We start from the raw sequence: 18,902 nt of genomic DNA on the forward strand, positions 1-18,902 counted from the left end.
TCAGATGAAGTGCTACTCAGTGGTGGCCCTATTGGGTATAAGAACTTGGGATGACACATACTAATGTGAATGTCTGGCATGTGGGAGGTTATAGAACTACCAAAGAAGAGAAACCTAGTGTGGATTGCCATTTTTTTTTCTTCTCTTTTTTCCCAGAGGTTTCACAGAATCACAGAATGTCCTAAATTGGAAGGGACTCACAAGAATCACCAAGCCCAGGTCTCAAGTAAATGGTTCATATGGGGACTGAATTCCAACCTTAGTGTTATTAACACTAACCAACTGAGCTAAAGAAAAGATGGTGAAAATAGGAAAATATCCTTAGACAAGGCAGGAAGTTCTCTAGAAATCATTTCAACGAGTTAGTGAGTAAGTAAGAATTTCAAATAATGCAAGCTTTCATTGCTCTGACGTGGGTTTTAGTACATGACCTTTGAAAAGCAGATTCATTTGCTTGTGGACTCCATCGTCTTTTCAGTGGAAAACATAAGCAAAATAAATCATCTGCACTTGCACATCCTGACTCTCTGAGTAAGGCAAAGCTTAGAATAAACGCCAAAGAAACACAAACAGCCCTGTGATCAGTTAATTCAGGACTGTATATTAATGCATTACTCCAAAGGGACAATTACCTTAAATCTGGCACTACCTCGGTTTCATAGTCCTTGACTTTCTTTTAACTTAACCTCTTAGCGGAAGGGTTTTTTTCATGACTCAGTTCTGTCTTCATAATCCTCCACTGTGCACAGACGCTGCTCCAGCAGTCTCTTCGCATCTGTGTTTCAGCCCCGAGTGGTGCCAGGGACGGAGTTCATCCAGGAAACGACACGGGGTGCTGAGCTCGCATGCTAAGCAGCAATGACCTGCGGGGTGGCGACCTCTTTGTGCAAGCAGAGGGAACGGAGGGTGGCTCCACGCGCTCGGTTTCTAGGATCGAGAACAATACCTAGGGCCATGAGCCGCTGCCATGGTCCCGCAAGGAGCACTCGTGGCCCCAGGTTTCCCCACCGCCCATCCTGCCGCTGCTCTAACATTGACCTGACACTCGTGTGCGCTCGGCTGGCGTTGGCAGCTTGCCGTTTGTTCTCCTTTGGAAGAGGGAGAGGGAACAAATAAGGAAGAAAGAATAATTCTAGACTAGCCGGTGATTTGGCCGCACCGCGTGGGGAATCACGGAAGGAGAAAGTGCCGCAGTCCGGCCGCCCCCCGCCCCGGGCACTCCCCGCCCGTCCGCGCCTCCGAAAGGGCCGGGCAGCCCCGGGGCCACGCCCCTTCTCAGATCAGCCAATCGCGTCGGTGCGTGGGCGCGGCCCTTCGTCCTCGTAGCCAATCAGCGCCGCGGGTGACACAAAGTGGTTCTCTTTGCACGCGCTTTAAAGGCCGGGAAAAACTGGCAGCGCCAGAGCCCAGTGAGAGCGGAGAGAGGCGCGGCCCGCTCGGTGTTCTGTCCAATGGGAGGCCGGGAGGAAGGTGCGGGGCAGTCAGAGGGAGAGTGGCAGGGGCCTCACCCAGTAAGAGGGCGGGAGTCGCCGCGTTCCCCGGCAGCCCGGACCAATGGCCACGGGCAGTGGGCGGGGCGGGGGTGTCCGTGCCCAGGCTCTGGATTGGGAGCAGGGCAGCAGCCGGGCCGGGTCGGCAGCGTGTGCGGCGCTGCACGAAAATGCACTCGGATGCCGCCGCTGTCAGTGAGTAGCGCTGGGGCCGGGCCCGCCGCCCGCTCCGCTGCCTGGCCGAAAGAACTGCCCGGCCGGGGGCGGCTTCTCTTGCCCCTGACCCGTGATGCTTGGCCGAACCCCCACCGGGACTCCCGATGCTGGGGAAGGGTTCAGGGCCGCGGGTGCGGGACCGCCGCGGAGCGGGGCGGTGTGTGCGTGCCTGGCGGTGGGGCCCCCGCGGGGACAGCGGGAGCCCCGCCGCGCTCGGCGAGCTACCGGGGGGCGGGGGCGGGAGCGGGCGGGGGCAGCCGCACCGGAGAGGGCCGGGGGCGCACGGAGGGTGTGACGCAGTTTGCCCGACCCAGCTGGCGAGCGGGTGAGGCTGCTGCCGGCCGTCTTCGCCGGCTGTGAGAGAGCCGGGACTGCCGAGGGGAGCGCGGGCTGCGGAGCTGCGTGTGTAGGGGAAGACGGGCGGGGGTGAATTCAGTGCGTTCCGCTGGGCCGGTGCGGGAGAACCAAGCTGCTTGTGCGGGGGACTGGAGCCGCGGCGCATGGTGGGAGGTGGAGTCCCAGCGATGGCGGCCCCATGCAACGGGGCGGCGGGAGGCGGCGTGGCGGACTACAACTCCCAGTGGGCCCTGCGGCGGCGCGGCGCTCTACCCCCTCCCCGCGGACCCCCGGCCGGAGCAGCCGTCCCCGCCCGCCCTGGGGAGCTCGGGGGGATCGCGCCTCCTCTTCTGGAGGGGCGTAGCGCGGGCTTTGTCTCCACATTAGTTTCTGGCTGTGCGTTCCGAGCAGCACGGACCGCCTGCTGTAGGCGGCTTGCGTGGTGCACGGGTCACGCATCTGAGTGGCCGTGGGGTGGCCGGGGTTCGGGGATAGGCACCGTTCGCGTCCCTCGGAGACACCAGGCTGTCGTCCTGAGCACAAAGCTGTCCTGCCACAACGACGTGCCTGTGAAATCTCCCAGGAACGCCTTCTCACTGCGAAAGGAGCTGCAGCTCGGAGATGCTTTATTGCTGTAGAACTTGTTTGTGGGAAAGATAATGAAAATTGAAGCTTTGATCACGTGTTAATGAATGGTGGTCCGACTTTTGGACAAAGTCCTGAAAGCAGTGGTGGAAAGAAATGCTGCATAATGCCTGGGTTTTCTTGAATCCTTCTGTGTCTCTCAAAATGAGATGCTGTACAGGGGCAGCCTGCAAAAGGCTCTAACTCATAAGGTTTTATAATTCTTTTAGTGGTTCTGGTTTATTTTACCTTTATATTTAGGGATCGTTATGTGTTGGCGGTGAAGGCTGCCATTGAAGCAGAAATAATTACCTCATATTAGAAATGGAAGAGTAATTATTCTAGAAAATGCCTTCTGTTCAGTGTCTTTTGTCATGTGCCCTGTCCAAAAAAAAAAAGCAGGTCCTCATTATATACATGTGTGAGTTACGGTTAAAATATTCCAGGGCTCCCTCATGTAGGATGTTTAGACTACATAGCGGTTTTTAATTCTTTTTAATTTTAACTTTTTTTTTGCAGAAAATAGGAAGAGTAGTCTTCCTTAGCCTTCAGCTGTTACTGGCTTTTCATGAAAAATGTGCTGTGGAGTGATCAAATCTAATCCCTCAATTTTTTTTTTCTTTTATATGTGTTATTTTAAATAGGTATGTTTTCCTAATTAGCTAATTTTATTATCTCTAGCTTCATAGTGGTTGGGTTTTTTTCATTGATCTAAATGCTTGAAGTAAGAAGTGTTCATAGCACAGCTTTGCACATACAGAAGCTGGCTTATGGTAGTCTCTTGACAGAAAGCTTATTTTGAGCCACCTTTTTCTTATCTCTTTTTATGAACTCCATATTCATGGAGTTCATGTTATGAGCTCCATGAATACATTTTTGCTCAGTCTCAGTTTTACTGTCTGAATACACACCTTTCACGTTATATGAGAAAATCAGCTTTCCTTTTTTCTATTGAAGGTATTTGCTTAGAAGTTTCTTGTAGCTTCTGTAGCTACAATTGTAAAAGCCTCTGTACAAGACCATACAATAGGTTAAATTGGGCAGGTAAAGTTTTTTTTTTTTTTTTTTTTTTTTACTGCTTCTCTTCATTCTGTTGTATGAGGGTGAGCTCTTACTTGTGTAATTGCAGAACTTCATTTAAATTTATTTTTGTCTGAGTACTTCTTGTGCTAACTCTTAATGAATTATTAATCGGGTGTTTTCTTTAATTCCCCTCCTCCTACACTTTCTTTGCAGGTATTGAAAGCAAAGACTTTGGGCTTTTTCAAAGCATTAGTTCCTAGTTTTGTTTGTGTCTTCAAGCAGAAGAGGATAACTTGCTTCGTTTGTCTATCTTGTGCTTGCCAAAAAGCATAGCACTAGGAAGTACAGTACGTCCTGTGAAAGTGTTTAACTCTTGTATCCAATTCAAATATTAGAGCATTTAATAGTGCAATTATTTATTCTACAATAAGTAAGACTACTCACAGGGGCTTGAAGCAGAACCCTTAGTTTAAATGTGCCAGCATCTTTGTTGTACTCACCAGTTAAATTGTTTTATTCAGAATCATGGTCTGATGATAAACAGTATTTTTACTTTTGCCTCATAAAGAGATTGAAACAACTACCAGTTCATTCAGTGGGGGGTATGCGTATATACATATAAAATTGTGTGTATATAGATGGTTATATATATAGTTAGAGCTGCAAGGCTTTAGCTTATCCTGGGGAGCTGACTGGTGTGACACACTTGATGCAGATATGTGTCTGCATAGACTGTGGGACTGGGTCTGCTGCAGCTGCTCATTGCTGCTCATTAGCTGTAGATTACTGCTTCCCTTGTTCTGTTGGTAAAGTGGTTTGTAGGAGCACTCTCTAACCCACTCAGTCAAATGTACCTGGGTTAGCTCTTGCCACTTACTCAAGCTGTCTGAACTGACAGGTTGATTTCTTGCCTGAAGTGGATTAGGGAATGTGCCCGTGGCCTGTGCTCCTGGCAGAGCTGTGGGGTCAGTAAATTTTGGCAGGGAGGAAGAAGCAGGCAGCTGGGACAGTAATGATTCTGACTGGTGTAACTGTTCCAAGGCTGTTGCAGCTCCATCATGATGCATATCACATGTGCATGGTACTGGATACCCCAGCAGTATGTGCTAGACAGGGTTGCATTTCTGCTGAATTAGCTAGAGCACAAGATGAAAAGCTTATATTAGCTTTATGCCCTTTGTAGGATGCCAGATGACACCTAGCATGAAGTTAAGAGTAATGCTTGCAAACAGCTCTTGGGTCATGGCAGCCAGTGATGCAAAACTAGCTCACTGGCACTTCTTTGAATTAATATGATGGTGGAATAAGTGTTAGACTGGAGGAACACTTTTCATCAACAGAAGCAGATGTTTTGCACCAGAAACCCACTTAGTGTTAGATCTTTTCTATATAGCACAAAACACCCAGCCACAATCACCCCCTCCCAAGCAAAACCAAATCCTGCCATGAGCCAGTTGTGCAGAGTATTTTATTCTATATTTTAGTATAGGAGAATTAGCCTAGCTCTTATTTGTTCAATCAATTTAAAATAAATGGAAATGTATTCAAACTAAAGTAGCAGTTACGCAAATTTTGCACTGTTTAAATTGCTCTAAAATTCTCAGTTCACTTTAAACTGCTGTACTCTCTTTGTAAACGAGCCTTCAGATTAGGGTCCTCCAAAAACACATAGGTAGAAAAAAGATTTGTTCCTATGGGGGCAAAAAAGAATTATGCTTTTTCCTGTCTATGTAGCATGCAGTGATCTTAAAATATTTTGTTGCAGTAGTCGTTCTGAGTGGCAACACCAAATGTTAAGAGTTGAATGCCTACCTTTAAATGATTTTAGCGTGCCTGTAGTAACTCCTACCACATTTTCTTGCTTGGGTTTGGGTTTTCTGTAGGGTTTTTTATTTACTAGCTCAAGTCAGTCAGTGTTTTGGTTCAGAACTTTTTACGCTGTTGTGTTTGGAAAATGTACACAAAATTGCAACTGGGTTCTGGATGCTGCTGGTGTCAGCAGTAGCTCTGGCAGTTCTGGGAGAAACGTTCTGCAGTTTCGTGTCTTTGGCTTTAATGGCTAGGTCCTGATGCTCCTCAAGATAGGTTGGATCATCCCATCTAATTGCATGTCCTTACTTTTCAAGCTGGAATTCACTTCTGTTTTCCTTACTTTCTGAATCATGCCCTTTATTTGACCACACCAAATCAAGACAGACCCTGCTTTTCAAGCCTGTTCTCTGGCTCCCTTGGCCCAAGGCTTTTTGTCACATGGTGGACTGGGAGAAAGGCTTCTTCCTCGGGTTGGCCCTGGTGTAGGGTGTCACTGCCTGCAGGGATACAGCTACAGACACATTGGAAATAGATTCTTAATCCTGTTTTTGACAGGAATGCTGAGTCAGCTCCGATCTTCTCTGTGCTGCAGTTTAGGATTCTCAGTCTTCAGGTGTGTTGTTTTTGTGTAAATAAGACTGCTGTACGTTTTTCTTTTGCCTTCTGTATTTAGTAATGAATACAAAAATTTTGCTTCCTGAATGTGAGCGTTGAGGGCTTTCACCAAATGTAGGTTTCAGATCTGAACATCTAAGTTCATTAATCAATTAATCATTCATCAATATAAGTTGTATCGCTGTTAGGATAATTCTGTAAGTAGACTACAGAACATAAAATAGTATATTTCATAGAAGATTAAGTGATTCTTTTTTGAACAAGTAAAGTTAATTTTAAAGCTAACTAAGGCAACAGAACTTTGAACTATTACTGCCAGTGCTACTACAAGTTTTTTTTCTAGCTCTATTACTTGAAAGTAAGGAAAGCTATTAAATAAAAGCCTAGGCATGCGATTTTAATTTTTAGACATGAGTTCGCCTGATGTGTGCTTTCTGTTAATTTTTTTTCTGAGAAGTTTGCAGGTATATCTTAGCAGTAATAAGAATTACTACTATGTTATTACTACTGCTATTTCAGTGTTTAAATTTTAATATTATATATATATGGCGTATCTATTATGGATAACTATTTTTAGACTTACTGTTAAAGTGAGATTTTTGTATATATTTTCTATTTGCTTAAAAAATTTAGAAGCTTTTAAAGGAAACTTGGAGTCAGCTGATCTCTTGTTTACTACTATTGTTAATTTTTTACTAGATTTTTAATAGATTGTACTGCACCCTGTAGCTGTGTTTTGTCCAAGCTTTAAATTTCCACAGCAGGAACTAAGGTAAAGTTTTTGTTCAGGCAGGTACTTTTTTTTTTTTGTATTTAGATGTTCATTTAAATAGTTGGGCAACACATTGCTCCTTCTGATAAAAAATTGGGATTTGACCTTGAAAGTTTTTTCATTTCAGATAGGAAACTAGTGTATTTGAGTTTACAGTTTACCTGTATAATTTGCTTATATTTAAGATACGTTGAATTTTTTGGTTTTCTTTTTTATTTGATGTGTGCATTAATGAGAGGGTGTAGAATGTTTTCTCTCTAGTTTGTGATGGAAGCAAGCCCGGCTAGCTCTTGTTTCTTTTACCTCTCTGTAACTCTCAGGTCCATAGTTTAAACCTTAACCTATAATATTCTAAAACCTTATTTTTAAAATGTTTTCTTTTTAATTTTAAATTGTATATGATTGTAACTAATTGACTAACCCAGCCTTTAACACTTAGCATTGTGTTAATGACAGACTGCAGACAAGGTTTAAATTCCATGGAATTAGGTTGGCTCTGTCATTTCTTTTCCTTTCTGGGTTGTGCATTTGCAATTATCTTTTTTTTTTTTTTTTTTTTTTTTTTTTGACATTACATTCTGAAAAGTATTTAATATTATTTGGAATTTTCATTGCTTCAGACCTCACAGAAGATCAGCTACTTTCTTCATGAAAAATAATTTATTAAACAAAATACGTATGCTTGTTTGACATACACCCCTAAAGTCGTAGTGAGCTTTCCACGTATCATATTTCAGTATTTACTGAAAGCAAGCAGGTTTCCTTCTTCTGATTTGAGGTCAAGAAACTGGTAGTCAGGATCTTAGAATGGCTTAAATTGGAAGTGACCTGAGAGATAATCGAGTTCCAATGCCCCTGCCATGGGCACGGATGCCTTCCACCATGACCGGGTTGCTCAGAGCCCCATCCAGCCTCACTTCAGGCTTGCGGCATCCGCAGCTTCTTTGGGCAACGTGTGCCAAGGTCTCTCCAGCCTCACAGAAAACCATTTCTTACTGATACCTAATCTAAACCTACTCTCAGTTCGAAGCCATTCCTCTTTGTCCTGTCACTACGGGCTCTTCTGGAAAGTCCCTCTCCAGCTTTCTTAAAAGTCCTCTTGAAGTACTCTAAGTGCACTTAAAGTGCTGTAAGATCTCCCTGGAGTCTCCTATTCTCCCCACTGAACTACTCTAACTCTCAGCCTGTCTTCATAGGAGATGTGTTCCATTCCTCCAGTTGTGTGACCTTGCTCCAACAGGTCCATGTCTTTTGCATGCTGAAGACCCCAGAGCCGGATGTAGTTTCTGTAGCAAAAAAAAAAAAAAAAAAAAAAAAAAAAAATCAGGTGCTTTGGAACTCTTGTCTTCAGGTGAAAAATAGCTTCACACATGATGGCATTATTCGTGCAAAGCTCATACAACCGGCTGTAGAGTGTATAGCTTCATGTGATGTAGCGCTCCTCTCATAGCGGCACTGGGATGGACAGGTGGATTAACCTAACACATTGCTGCTCCCACTTCAGAAGACCTTTCCTGGTTCTTCCTCTACAGCTGGTATTGCAGCTCCTTGGTGATCTGGTTCAGAGTGCTGGGCTGGCAGGGTTTGTTTATTTATTTCGTGGATAAGATTCCAAGTGAGTGGGCTGACCAAGGGGATCATCAGGCACAGCTTTGGAGGCTGCATCAGCATGTGTGGAAAGTTTAGGAGGTGGAGGGGCAAGAGTGTGTTCCTGAAGAATACAGTTGCAGCCAGCTGTCCAACTGCTTGCCACCTTGACCACTGTTGATCAGTGCTGTTTTTGCAAAATTCCCGGACTGTGTTATTTGAGCATGGGAGGTGTTATTCTTGGGATTTTGTTTCTTAAAAACAATTTTTAATAGGCTTCTTCACAGTGGCATAGGATGCTTTGTGTATCATTCTTGAAATATAGTTCAAGCAAACACTGGCTACTGACCAATTTAGAGAATAACCCGAGCTGTAATTTAACTTCCCTAATTTAATGGGTGTTGCTTGCATTTGCTTTTATAACTGTAAAAGAAACCTGTTTTCAGTTTTAGATAATATTCCTACACTGTGCAGCTTCCCCTGTGAAAGACGGAAAACTTTTGACTCTGGTCCTCCATATGATGTGTAGTGTGATATTTCTTATATGAGAACTAGAAAAATATATTTGTATTTCCCTGCTTAGTCCGTCATAATTATGTAACCTGTTTCTGAAGCAGCAGCTTAAAATTGTGTGAATATTTCCAGTGGACATGTAAAACATACTGGCATAAAGTATGTTTTGAAGTGCCTAGGAATGTTTTGTTTCAAAGGTGATACCTATATATAATTCTAATTTCAGAATATCTTTTAAACCATTTTTAAGAGTTCTATCTAAAGTTAATATTAGATTAGAATAAATAAATACTTGCTTAGTGTTCTCAGCTTCTTATCTCCAGTTATAACTGGTTTCTCTAATAACTCAATATTCTTTGTAGTTTTTCGGCTAAGCAGTAAGGGAAACTGTGAAATTCATATTCCAGAAAGTTTAGTCTGATCTACCAGTTAACAAATCAAATCTTATCTTTCAATGTTGCCCTCCTCAGAATGGCTTTTATGTTCCCTGTTGTCCATATCCCTGTTTGTCCCCCTTTCCTTTTGTTATTTCTCACTGCTTTATATTGAATTGAGGGTTGACTAAGAAACTCAGGATTATTTTTTTACTTGCAGAATGGTTTTGCTTAGTATTGTTTGACTAGCAAAAATGGAACTTTATTGAGCACTTAATGCAGGAAAAACTCTAGCACCCTGTTCAAGGTTCAAGACCTTCCTATTGTAGCTAGGTAAGAAGATTTGGATTGTCTTTGACTTTGTACATGTAAGGTTAGCTAAAGCTGGAAATTCCATCTCTGGTACTTCTGACAGAGCAATTGAATTGCTATGGTGGGTTGGAGACAACGTGTTAAGAATTAGGTAGCAATTAATTAAATTATACTCTGGCTAACATAATGAATGAAATGTATGATTCCTAGAAGTTTTTTTTTTTGTTTTTTTTATTTCACTGTGACAAGAGAATTCCACAGTGATGTGTGTAACAAGTACACTTAGAGCAGGCAGTTTCTTCAGTTCCACTTTTTAACTTCATAGCAGTGTGGTTCACTGATTTGGCAGTCAGATGTTTAATGATGACTCTTGTTTATCTGGGTCATCTTAAATGTATCTTGAGAGCATTCCTTTGAAATGCTCTGGATGGAAATATGAGAATTATGTGTTTGACCTTACTTGCATCTTGCACCAGTTGCTGGGCAAAGCCAAATGAAATGTCTCATATTAGAAATGCTTTAGTGCATTAACTGGGTAGTGACACTAGGCACATAGAGAAGCTTTTCACATACAGAAGAAGTTTGCTTGGAATACTTAGTTTATCACAGTACATTTCTCTTGAGTGTTTTGGCTCATGAGTTCTAGTGGGGTAGCTAATTTCTTTTTAGTTTAAATGGAGATACTCTATTGTAGTTGGTTGTCTTTAAGCCCTCTTGGCTGGTTTGTGTTCAGCTTCTGAGATTCTTCTTGGTTTGCCTGCTATCTGGCTGGATCTGAGTGTTCTTTTGTAAATTACTTACTTTCCAGTTTTGTTCTCACCACATTCCTAGCAAAAATAGGGAATTCATAAGAATAGAGAAAAATTAGTTTGTTGCTCTTTAGCAACTGAAGCAAACTCAAGGGTTTTATATTTGGAGTGTGGAAGCAAAATTAACGTCTATTCTATGGCTTCTTGCAGGAAGTGTCAGAATATTTTATTATCAGGGTTTTTTGCTCTTGTCTTAACAGCTGCTGCATTGTGACCTTTGGTTTGTTATTAAAAAGCCATGTTTCAACTGTGCAAGTGTATTCTAGTCACTTATTTTTGCAAGGGAATTACTATAAAGGCAAGCACATGTGTATTAATAAAAATAGATTTTTAAAAAATTAAGATCTGTATTAATGATTTTAGAATATTGCATGGTACTTTGTTTTGGAATAGGTGAAACAGAGGGACTGGGTAACATGGAAGTTATAATGATTACCAATGGAAAGGAAAAGAAATTGCAATTAAGAAAACAATAGCTATGGTAAGCTATACTTCTGTTCTGCTGAGGGTCATCCATGCCTTAAGAAAAAATACATACATAGGATATCTTTTTGCAGATTTCAGTTATTCTACTCAAGTGTTGAAAATATCAGTGCTGAAAAAGTATTGAGATGACTTTCATTTTATAGTTCTGTGATGATTTTATTAAATAGCCAGAACATAGGACAATTGTGACTGCTGCATCTGGAAACCAGAAGTTTAAAACTTTTTTTTTCCCCCCTCTAGATTTTCAACTGAATTCTCATCTATCAACGCTGGCAAATATTCACAAGATTTACCACACCCTCAATAGGCTGGTAATGACTTGCCATTTTCTCTTAGCAGAAGAGCTAGGGCTTTGGTTCAGAATATTTCATGTTTGAAATCATAAAGTGATTACACTTCTAGAAATTATAACTGCCTTGTATGAGAGGCTGTTGGGCTTGAATTGGTGAAGAGATAAGCAGTATTAGTAAAAGGTAAAATGTTATACTCCAGAGGTCAGAGTGGACTTTGAGCTTTGTTTGAACATTGGATTTAGATATTGCCTCCATACAAGCTTTCTTGGATGCATTAAGTGATGGTAATCATCATACTTATCCAGTTTCCTACAGTTCTTCTGGAAAACATATCAAATGAGCAAGCTGTCCTCTTACACACATGCAAAAAGTGAAAGTTTTTTTTTAAGATTCTCCCTGCTTATGTGTTGTGTATTTTCATTTGTGTTATTGCAACCATAGCTGGAAATGGTGATACAGTTTCTGTGTGTACACTGCAAATTTAGTGGAAAAGACCCTGCTTGTAGAAGGGGGTAACTTGTTTCCAAGATTTCAGTTGGTTTTTAATCAGTTTCCTAGGGAATGCATATGTATGTTTATCTTTAAACAAAGCCATTTCTGTGCTGAATGGTAAATTTAGTCCTTCTAATGCTGCATTTATTGGTGGAATTGTTCAATACAATAATGCTAATTCCCCACCTAATGATTCTTTCCACTCTTGAAATAATTTGATACATTTTTGATTAAAAAAACTCAAAAATATTTATCGAATTCAATTTACTTGAACTTTTTAGATAAATTTGCAAGGGTAATTTTTTAGATAAATATGAATGAAAACACAGAGACTGCAGTCTTAGTTAGATGATCCTCAAGTAGTTAGATTGAATATTAATATCAAGTAAAAGTTAAAAATGGTACAGAAGAATGAAGATCACCATCTTGTTTAACTGCATCATTCCTGTTTCTTGCAGAATCTGACAGAGGACGTTGGTCAAGACGATCACCAGACAGGTATTTAATAGGGATGGAGTAAAAGTAGATTGGAACAGTTTAAACACACTTTATTAAACAAGTCTCTATGACATAACTGAAAATTGTTTTAGGATGCAAGTGCCAGAGTTTCTTAGTTTTTTTCAAAATAGGTGTTTGTGCTTTTAATTTATTGAATTATTAAGGACTTGGAGAGGTTTCAACAGTATCTGTAATTTTAGTATCTCTCAGTTTTGAAGATTTAATGAAAAATTTCTCACTCCTGGGACTCAATCTGTTGGGCCACAGAATTTCCATGTTCATACAGTGTTTTGACTCTTGAAAGAGCATTAGTGAGAACAGAGCAGGAGCAAGATCTCTTCTGGCTGTTGTGATGCCTGTGACCGAGTTTAAATGCTGTGCTCCAGACAACCAGCTTTTTTCTTGACTGGTTCTGATGCAGGTTATTTCTGTTTCTTGTGCAGATTTTCAGTCAGTGCCTGAGTAGTACCGATTTATAAGCTCCTATCTGTGTTTTGTTTGACGAAATGCCTTAATTTTTTGAGGCCGCCTTCTCAGGTGCCTGGTACCAGCTTACTGCCATTCTTGATTTGTCAGCATCTGAGCTTTATGACTTGATGTTTTGCAAGAGTTGTTACCTCCTTTTGCACTTTTTACTTGTGAGCTGGCAGTTTCCTTGATTTATTTTTCTTCTTTCCTTCCTATGTTTCAGGCGTGATACCTGAGGAGGGAGGGAAATAACCTACTGGCTTCAAGCCCTGATCACTCACTCAGCAGAACTATTGTTTAAAACTGACCATGTCTGTCCTACCACCTGACTCAAAGCTTTTTCACTATCCTGAGATGATGGCTATATTTGCTGATGTTACCTTGAGCATTTAGGGAAGTGGAGAGAGCTGTAAGCTCCTCCTGGAGATTTCTGGCACACGCTTAGAAATCTAGCGTGCTCTTAGCCTAGAGCAATGAGAAGAGATGCACAGGACTGCATTGCTTGGGATTGGACAGAGCTCACTTAGGGATTGTGCACCCTCCTCTGTACAGGAGCAGGTGACTTTGTTTCATGCTTGAACCCTTACCTCAACCACAAAAGCTCTGAAATAACTTTCCTTCAGTGATTTTAGTGATTTGATACTTGAAATCAACTCGTCATGTAAATGAAAAGCTTCTGAAAAAGAGGTTGTGGCAGATAGTTCAAGACAGTTAGAGATTTTAATGTCGGTATTTTAGAACTGATGTCCTCTCCCATCTCATGATGGAGACTTGGAATTTTCTCCTATGTGACATAGGTGCTCTAAACTAAACTGTTACATACTGATTTCATATATGAAAGTGTGTTCTATAATCTTTGTTTACTCTTGATCACCAAGACCGGTTGTGAAGCACTGAGGTAGTCCCCTTCTGTCACTGATCATTAGGTGTTGATGTACTTGAGGTATTTGGAATTTCTTACCTCTTGCCTAGCACTTTTGTCATAAAGTATAAGAAATTAGTCTTGGCACTCTCATTACCTCTATTAGAAAGTGCTTGATCATGTTACTGGCTTTGATGAACAGTTTTATTTTGCCTGCATTGTGTTGTTTGAATTAAGCTGTTTTAAAAGTTTAAATGTGCCTGTTGAATGAGTTGGGGCACAAAATCCCACTAAAGAGTGTAATTTTTTGCAATAGTTGTAAAAGAACCCTTCAAATCAGAAACAAATATGAAATGAGAACCAAAGTAGAGGTTGATAATGCCAAGTTGCCTCCTCGTCTTCAGATATTATTTCCACTATTTCTTATGCTTCTGTAGTATTTTATGTTGCCTTGTAGGAAGAGATGAAGCCCAAATGTTTGCGTAAGTTCCAGGCATATTCAGTTAAAATGTGTGTTTGATTTGACTCATGAGGACAAATACGCATGCAAGGAGCTATTTTGGCCGTTGTGAATGTAGCACAGTGAACTTTCCTGTTTCTGTTGTGTATGGGACGTGACGCTTCTGAAACATTTACTTGGAGAGACTCATGTGAATCTATAAAGAGTTACTTTTGCACATTGTTTGATTTCAGTGTGCCTAAGCTTTTGGAACTTCTGTTTCCCAGTAAGTTGTCAAGACCTACTAACTTTGTTATGCAATTTATAGAACTGCATAGGTGCTGTGGATTTGAGATTCTGTCTCTAGAACTCATTTGAAGGTCAGATTAAGAACTGTTGCAAAAGGTTTGTGTGTTGCCAAACCCATATCAAGTTTTTTTATAGTTCGGAGATTATTTTAACACCGAATCTTCTGGCCTGGACCTTAAAGATTGCTGTTGATTTTCTGATATAAGTATCATGGTTATTGTCGTTACATTGTGGATTTTTTTGGGGGGGATGACTTAATACATTCATATCTAAACTTGGTTGAGATTTCTAAAAGCCATTAAAAAAAAAACTTAGTTTTAGATTAATATTTATTAATAATAATATTAACTTTAAAATGCATATTACATTTACTTCAAAGCACTCGTTTCTAAGCTAACAAAAATGTATTTGACATTTAAATTACTTGAAGCAAATTGTATCTTTTCTAATATTCGGCAGATTTCCTTTCTGAAACCAGGCCTTAAAACATCAAAGAACTAGAGGGAAGTGGCAGTTTCAGAATTCCTTTAGTGATTTGAGAGCTAAGATGGATCTTGTTTCAAAATTCCAGTCCCCTACAATGATTACAGTCCCATGTGCTATCATTGTGTATGCATATCTATCTGAAAAATAAAATAGACTTCAAATGTGTCATGGGCCTTTGCCTTTTCACCTGCTTGTAGGTGTAAGAACAGCAGGTGTTCAGATTCTGTAAACAATTTCTTTTAGTATGTATATGCATCAACTCGGAAAACTCACATTTGAAATAATAGTTGTTTTTACGCCATTACTACAAATCCAGCAGCTTAAGCTTAATAGCTTAAAGTCATGGTTTGGTAATTAAATTGTGACTTACTTATCTAGACTAAAAGGTCTTTAAAAGTGTGCTTCCTGTTGTCACCTGGCTTGTTTCAAACAGTGAGATAATACCTTCAACAAAAAGAACGCTTCATTGCTGTTCTTGAAGCTTTGGAGGGAGAGAAATTGCTTTTGTCTCTGCTGTTTTTTTCTTTTGTTATATTAGAGAAGAAACCCCTCAAGTCCAGAGCAATTCTGGGGAATTCAGGACAGAGATGATGATTTTTTTCTTTTGCAACAGGATTGAAGTTGTTTGATGTTTTGATGAGTATCTTAGTTTTCTCATCTTGTGTCTGAAAATTGGTGATTGTTAACTGTGCTTGTGGTTGTTTTGTTGCATTATTAAGTAAGCAGCTACATCTTCCCAATTGCTTCAGCATTCACAGTTTCTAATTATTTTTCCTTTGAAGCATCCTTCTGCTGAAGTGTCAGAAGAGCAGCATTCTTCACAGGTTTTATCTAGAGAAGGTGAAAATTCCATGCTTGGAAATCATTTCTGTAGGGACACAGCTCTTAGAGTTCTTCTTTATTGACTTTTTTGTTGTTGTTGTTTTGTTTATTCTGGTTTTGTTGCTATTCTAGGTCCGGCCCTCCCTTGTGGGTTTTATTTTGTATATTGTTTTTAATTTCCTAGGGTGAATTTTAGCTCTTGAGTTGGTGCTTCCCTTTGGAAGCTTTGTCTCCTGCAAATTGGGAAGTATTGAATAGGCAAACAGCATTTAAACTCGGCAGGCTTTTGGCTGGTGGTGGTCTATTCAGCAGCCATTTGGAGGCTCTACCTTGCAAATGCTAGTTTTAACTGTCAAAAAACCAGTGAGAACTAAGGAGGTTCTGCCAGTCTTGAGTTGAGGCCTAGGAGTGAGAAACTTTGAAGATAATCACATCAACAAAGCCGCACTTGGTAAGTAAAATTCTGTCAAATTTGCATGTAGCCAGAGGTATCTGGGTGTTTGTTTGCAGTTGGTCAGACCTTTGGGAAGTGAAATTAGTTGTGCACTGCTAGACCTAGAAATTACATTTAGAATTAGAAAGCTTTGTGTAGGAAAGGTTAATATCGCTAATTAGTGAGCTGTATTGTAAATTAAGAAACTGCAGGAGTTCAAACTAAAAAAACCCAAACTGATAATTTTTAGCTTTATATGAAAATGAAAGAAATATTCTGCTATTACAGAGAAATTACAACTGCCATTCAAATTTAATACACCAATTTTAGTAGCAAAAGAAATGCTTTGAAAGTAAAATCCTTACACTCTGTCTTTTAGTAGTTTGGAGATTATTCAACAGCTGAAGCCTAGTGAAGACTATAATAATAACCTCAGTTATTAAGATGTAAAGTGTCTGAAAGCATTTGCAGTATGTTTGTCCACCTGGTGTCTGTGTGCTGTCAGTGTGTGAGGGCAGTGTATGTGTCATTTAATAGCCACCTACCAATTTCTGAGCTGTCTCTTTTCTTCCCTTTTCTGTCAGTTTGGGAGCTGCAACTAGATACATTCAAACCAAAAAGGGTACAAGTTTTTTGTAGGAGTCATTGGAGAAATTGGGTTGTAGTGAATTCTGTGATCAGTTTAAGTCTTTAAAACAGGTTCACCAATCTTCTTAAGAATATCCTATATTTTAAGGAGGCAGAGAGTCCAATCAGGAATTCTTGAGTTAAATTCTTTGGTTTGTATGGGGTTGCAGGTCTGACCAAATGATTTCTCTGTTCTGTAACTGTTTTATTTTACTTCTATTTATTTTATTTTCATCTTGTGCTATGCTTCTTTTTTCATAGAGGGCTTGCATATTTCTTTTCACAATCAGCTGACCAGTAGACTGCACAAATTTGTGTGGGTTGAAGGGAATGTAGGTTTTTTTCTTGCATTTTATCAGCATCCAATGCCTGTGGCCATCACAAATGGATTTTTACTTTTTTAAAACAAAGGCACTTAAAACCAATCCATTTGCTCTCAAAGGAATGAGAAAGCTACAGGTTATACTCAAGTAAACGCATATTTTCCAAAAAGACTTGTTCACTATCACATTTTCATTTATTAAGTTCAGTGTGTGTCTTAAGTCTGTTGGCTCTTTCTAGCCATCTGTTAAGTTCTGCTGTCATCTCAAGTGTTTTAGTCTGTGTAGGCTTTCAGAAATATTTACTGGCAGAGTCTTTAGAAATTTGATATAAAAGATCAAGTATCACAGGTTCAATAACTTTTGAGAATACAGTTTTTCAGTATCATTAATGTGCAGGCATAATCAGATGGGACAAATGACATTCTGCAGGTCAAGTTCCTTAGTTTGTTTAATTTGTAAAATGCACTGGGTGTACTGTGAGTTTTTAATGGTCTCTGGCTTACCTGTTTCAAATATGTCTGATATTGTTGAGAAGAAAAGAAATACTATTGTCATTAATTTCCTTTTGTAATGCATTCTGGACAGTGCTTCTAGAAGTATGTTCTTTTGACACAGCCATTATGATTTTTTTGTGGTAATAGTTTATGGAGTATAATACTTGCAAGTTTTTTTGATGACTAGTTAAATTGTAATTTGAATTTACAGTGCTCTTAATTCCCTTTCAAAAAGACAGTGTATGGCTACACTTTCCTGGGACAATAATGGGGAGGGAGCTTTAGGGTTAAAAAAAAAATAATACATAGGGAGAATTTTTTGAATTGGAGAGTATTTCTTGAACTAGAGAGATTAATTTTCTTCTTAAGAGATAGAAATGAATATAAAGACCAAAGAAGGCATGCTTAGTGCAAAAGCTTTATTAGTTGAAACCAGATTAGTTCATCTTGATGTAAAAATTGGGTTGAGCATCTTACATAATACCGGAGAAATACGTACTTTATGTGTAAGAGTTTCCGTGCATGTTTGAAATGACGTACATGTAGCAAAGCCTGTGAGGCTGTAAGGTTCCTTACATGTGTTTCTCCTATGACAGGAGAGAGCCTTTCAAAGATTCGAAGAATAGGTAAGCAAAAGATTGCTGTCAGTTATTTTTTGGGAATTGGGCCCCTGATTTCAGTCTGTTCCCTTGGTGTCAAAATGCAGTGGAAATTTTATTGCTTGCTTCTGTGCTGTGATGTGAGATAAAAGATTTTGCGGGCATCTTAATTAAGCATAGCTGAACTTGGGTGCTGTTGTAGCAAAGAGAAAATAGCTTAGGAATGCTGCAGTTCTTAATGTTTTCTTGCAAATTTCTTTGGCATCGCTTTGTCTGGATTTTTATACCTCACTTCTCTCTTTCTTTTATTTTCAAATTCTCTGTGTAACACTTAGAGCTGTGATAGCTCTTCAAGCTGCTCTTACACACACCTTTCTCAGGTGTCAGTGTGGTCTTCAGTATATGAAAGTATGACAAAATTTTGCCTGGAGTGTTAGCCTACTGTTTTCATGAGACAACAAAAGCAATTTAATGACTTGCTGTGGTCAGAAGGGCTGGTCCTGTGCTCTTTCTTGTGCTAATGTACAGAAAGTTGTTATTCTTTTTTTCTTTGGTTAATTATCTACAGGTTTGGTGAGCTGGATTGGCAAACTGAAGAGTTACCAGAGACATAGGAATATGTAGCTGAGAGAAGGGGATGGAAAGACTGCTACCTTATTGGCATCCGTGTCTTGAATTGGCTATTTCCTACTTGGGGACCCTCATTTTTTGAGAACCATCCAGTCCAAATAATACAGCCAGCCACTTATTTTTTTTCCCTGATGGTTACTGAATGTCTCTTCTGGTCC

General features: G+C 40.1%; 1 protein-coding gene across 6 annotated transcripts in view; it reads left to right on the forward strand.

Annotated features, from left to right (window-relative positions):
- Nucleotides 1–1,407: 1,407 nt before the first annotated feature.
- Nucleotides 1,408–18,902, forward strand: part of DCUN1D4 (defective in cullin neddylation 1 domain containing 4) — a 38,125-nt gene continuing 20,630 nt past the window's right edge. The window contains exons 1-4 of one of the 6 annotated variants that reach the window (XM_040064066.2): nucleotides 1,408–1,470; nucleotides 11,210–11,280; nucleotides 12,213–12,252; nucleotides 18,112–18,141. In XM_040064066.2, the coding sequence (XP_039920000.1) occupies nucleotides 1,452–1,470; nucleotides 11,210–11,280; nucleotides 12,213–12,252; nucleotides 18,112–18,141 (160 nt within the window). In that variant the 5' untranslated portion in view covers nucleotides 1,408–1,451. Of the gene's footprint in view, nucleotides 1,471–1,564; nucleotides 1,686–6,869; nucleotides 6,889–11,209; nucleotides 11,281–12,212; nucleotides 12,253–18,111; nucleotides 18,142–18,902 lie in introns of those variants that run through there. The other 5 variants (XM_040064063.2, XM_058420600.1, XM_040064070.2 and 2 more) reach the window with 5 other exon arrangements.

Source organism: Hirundo rustica, chromosome 5 (genome assembly GCF_015227805.2).
Source record: "Hirundo rustica isolate bHirRus1 chromosome 5, bHirRus1.pri.v3, whole genome shotgun sequence".
Lineage (NCBI taxonomy): Eukaryota > Metazoa > Chordata > Aves > Passeriformes > Hirundinidae > Hirundo > Hirundo rustica.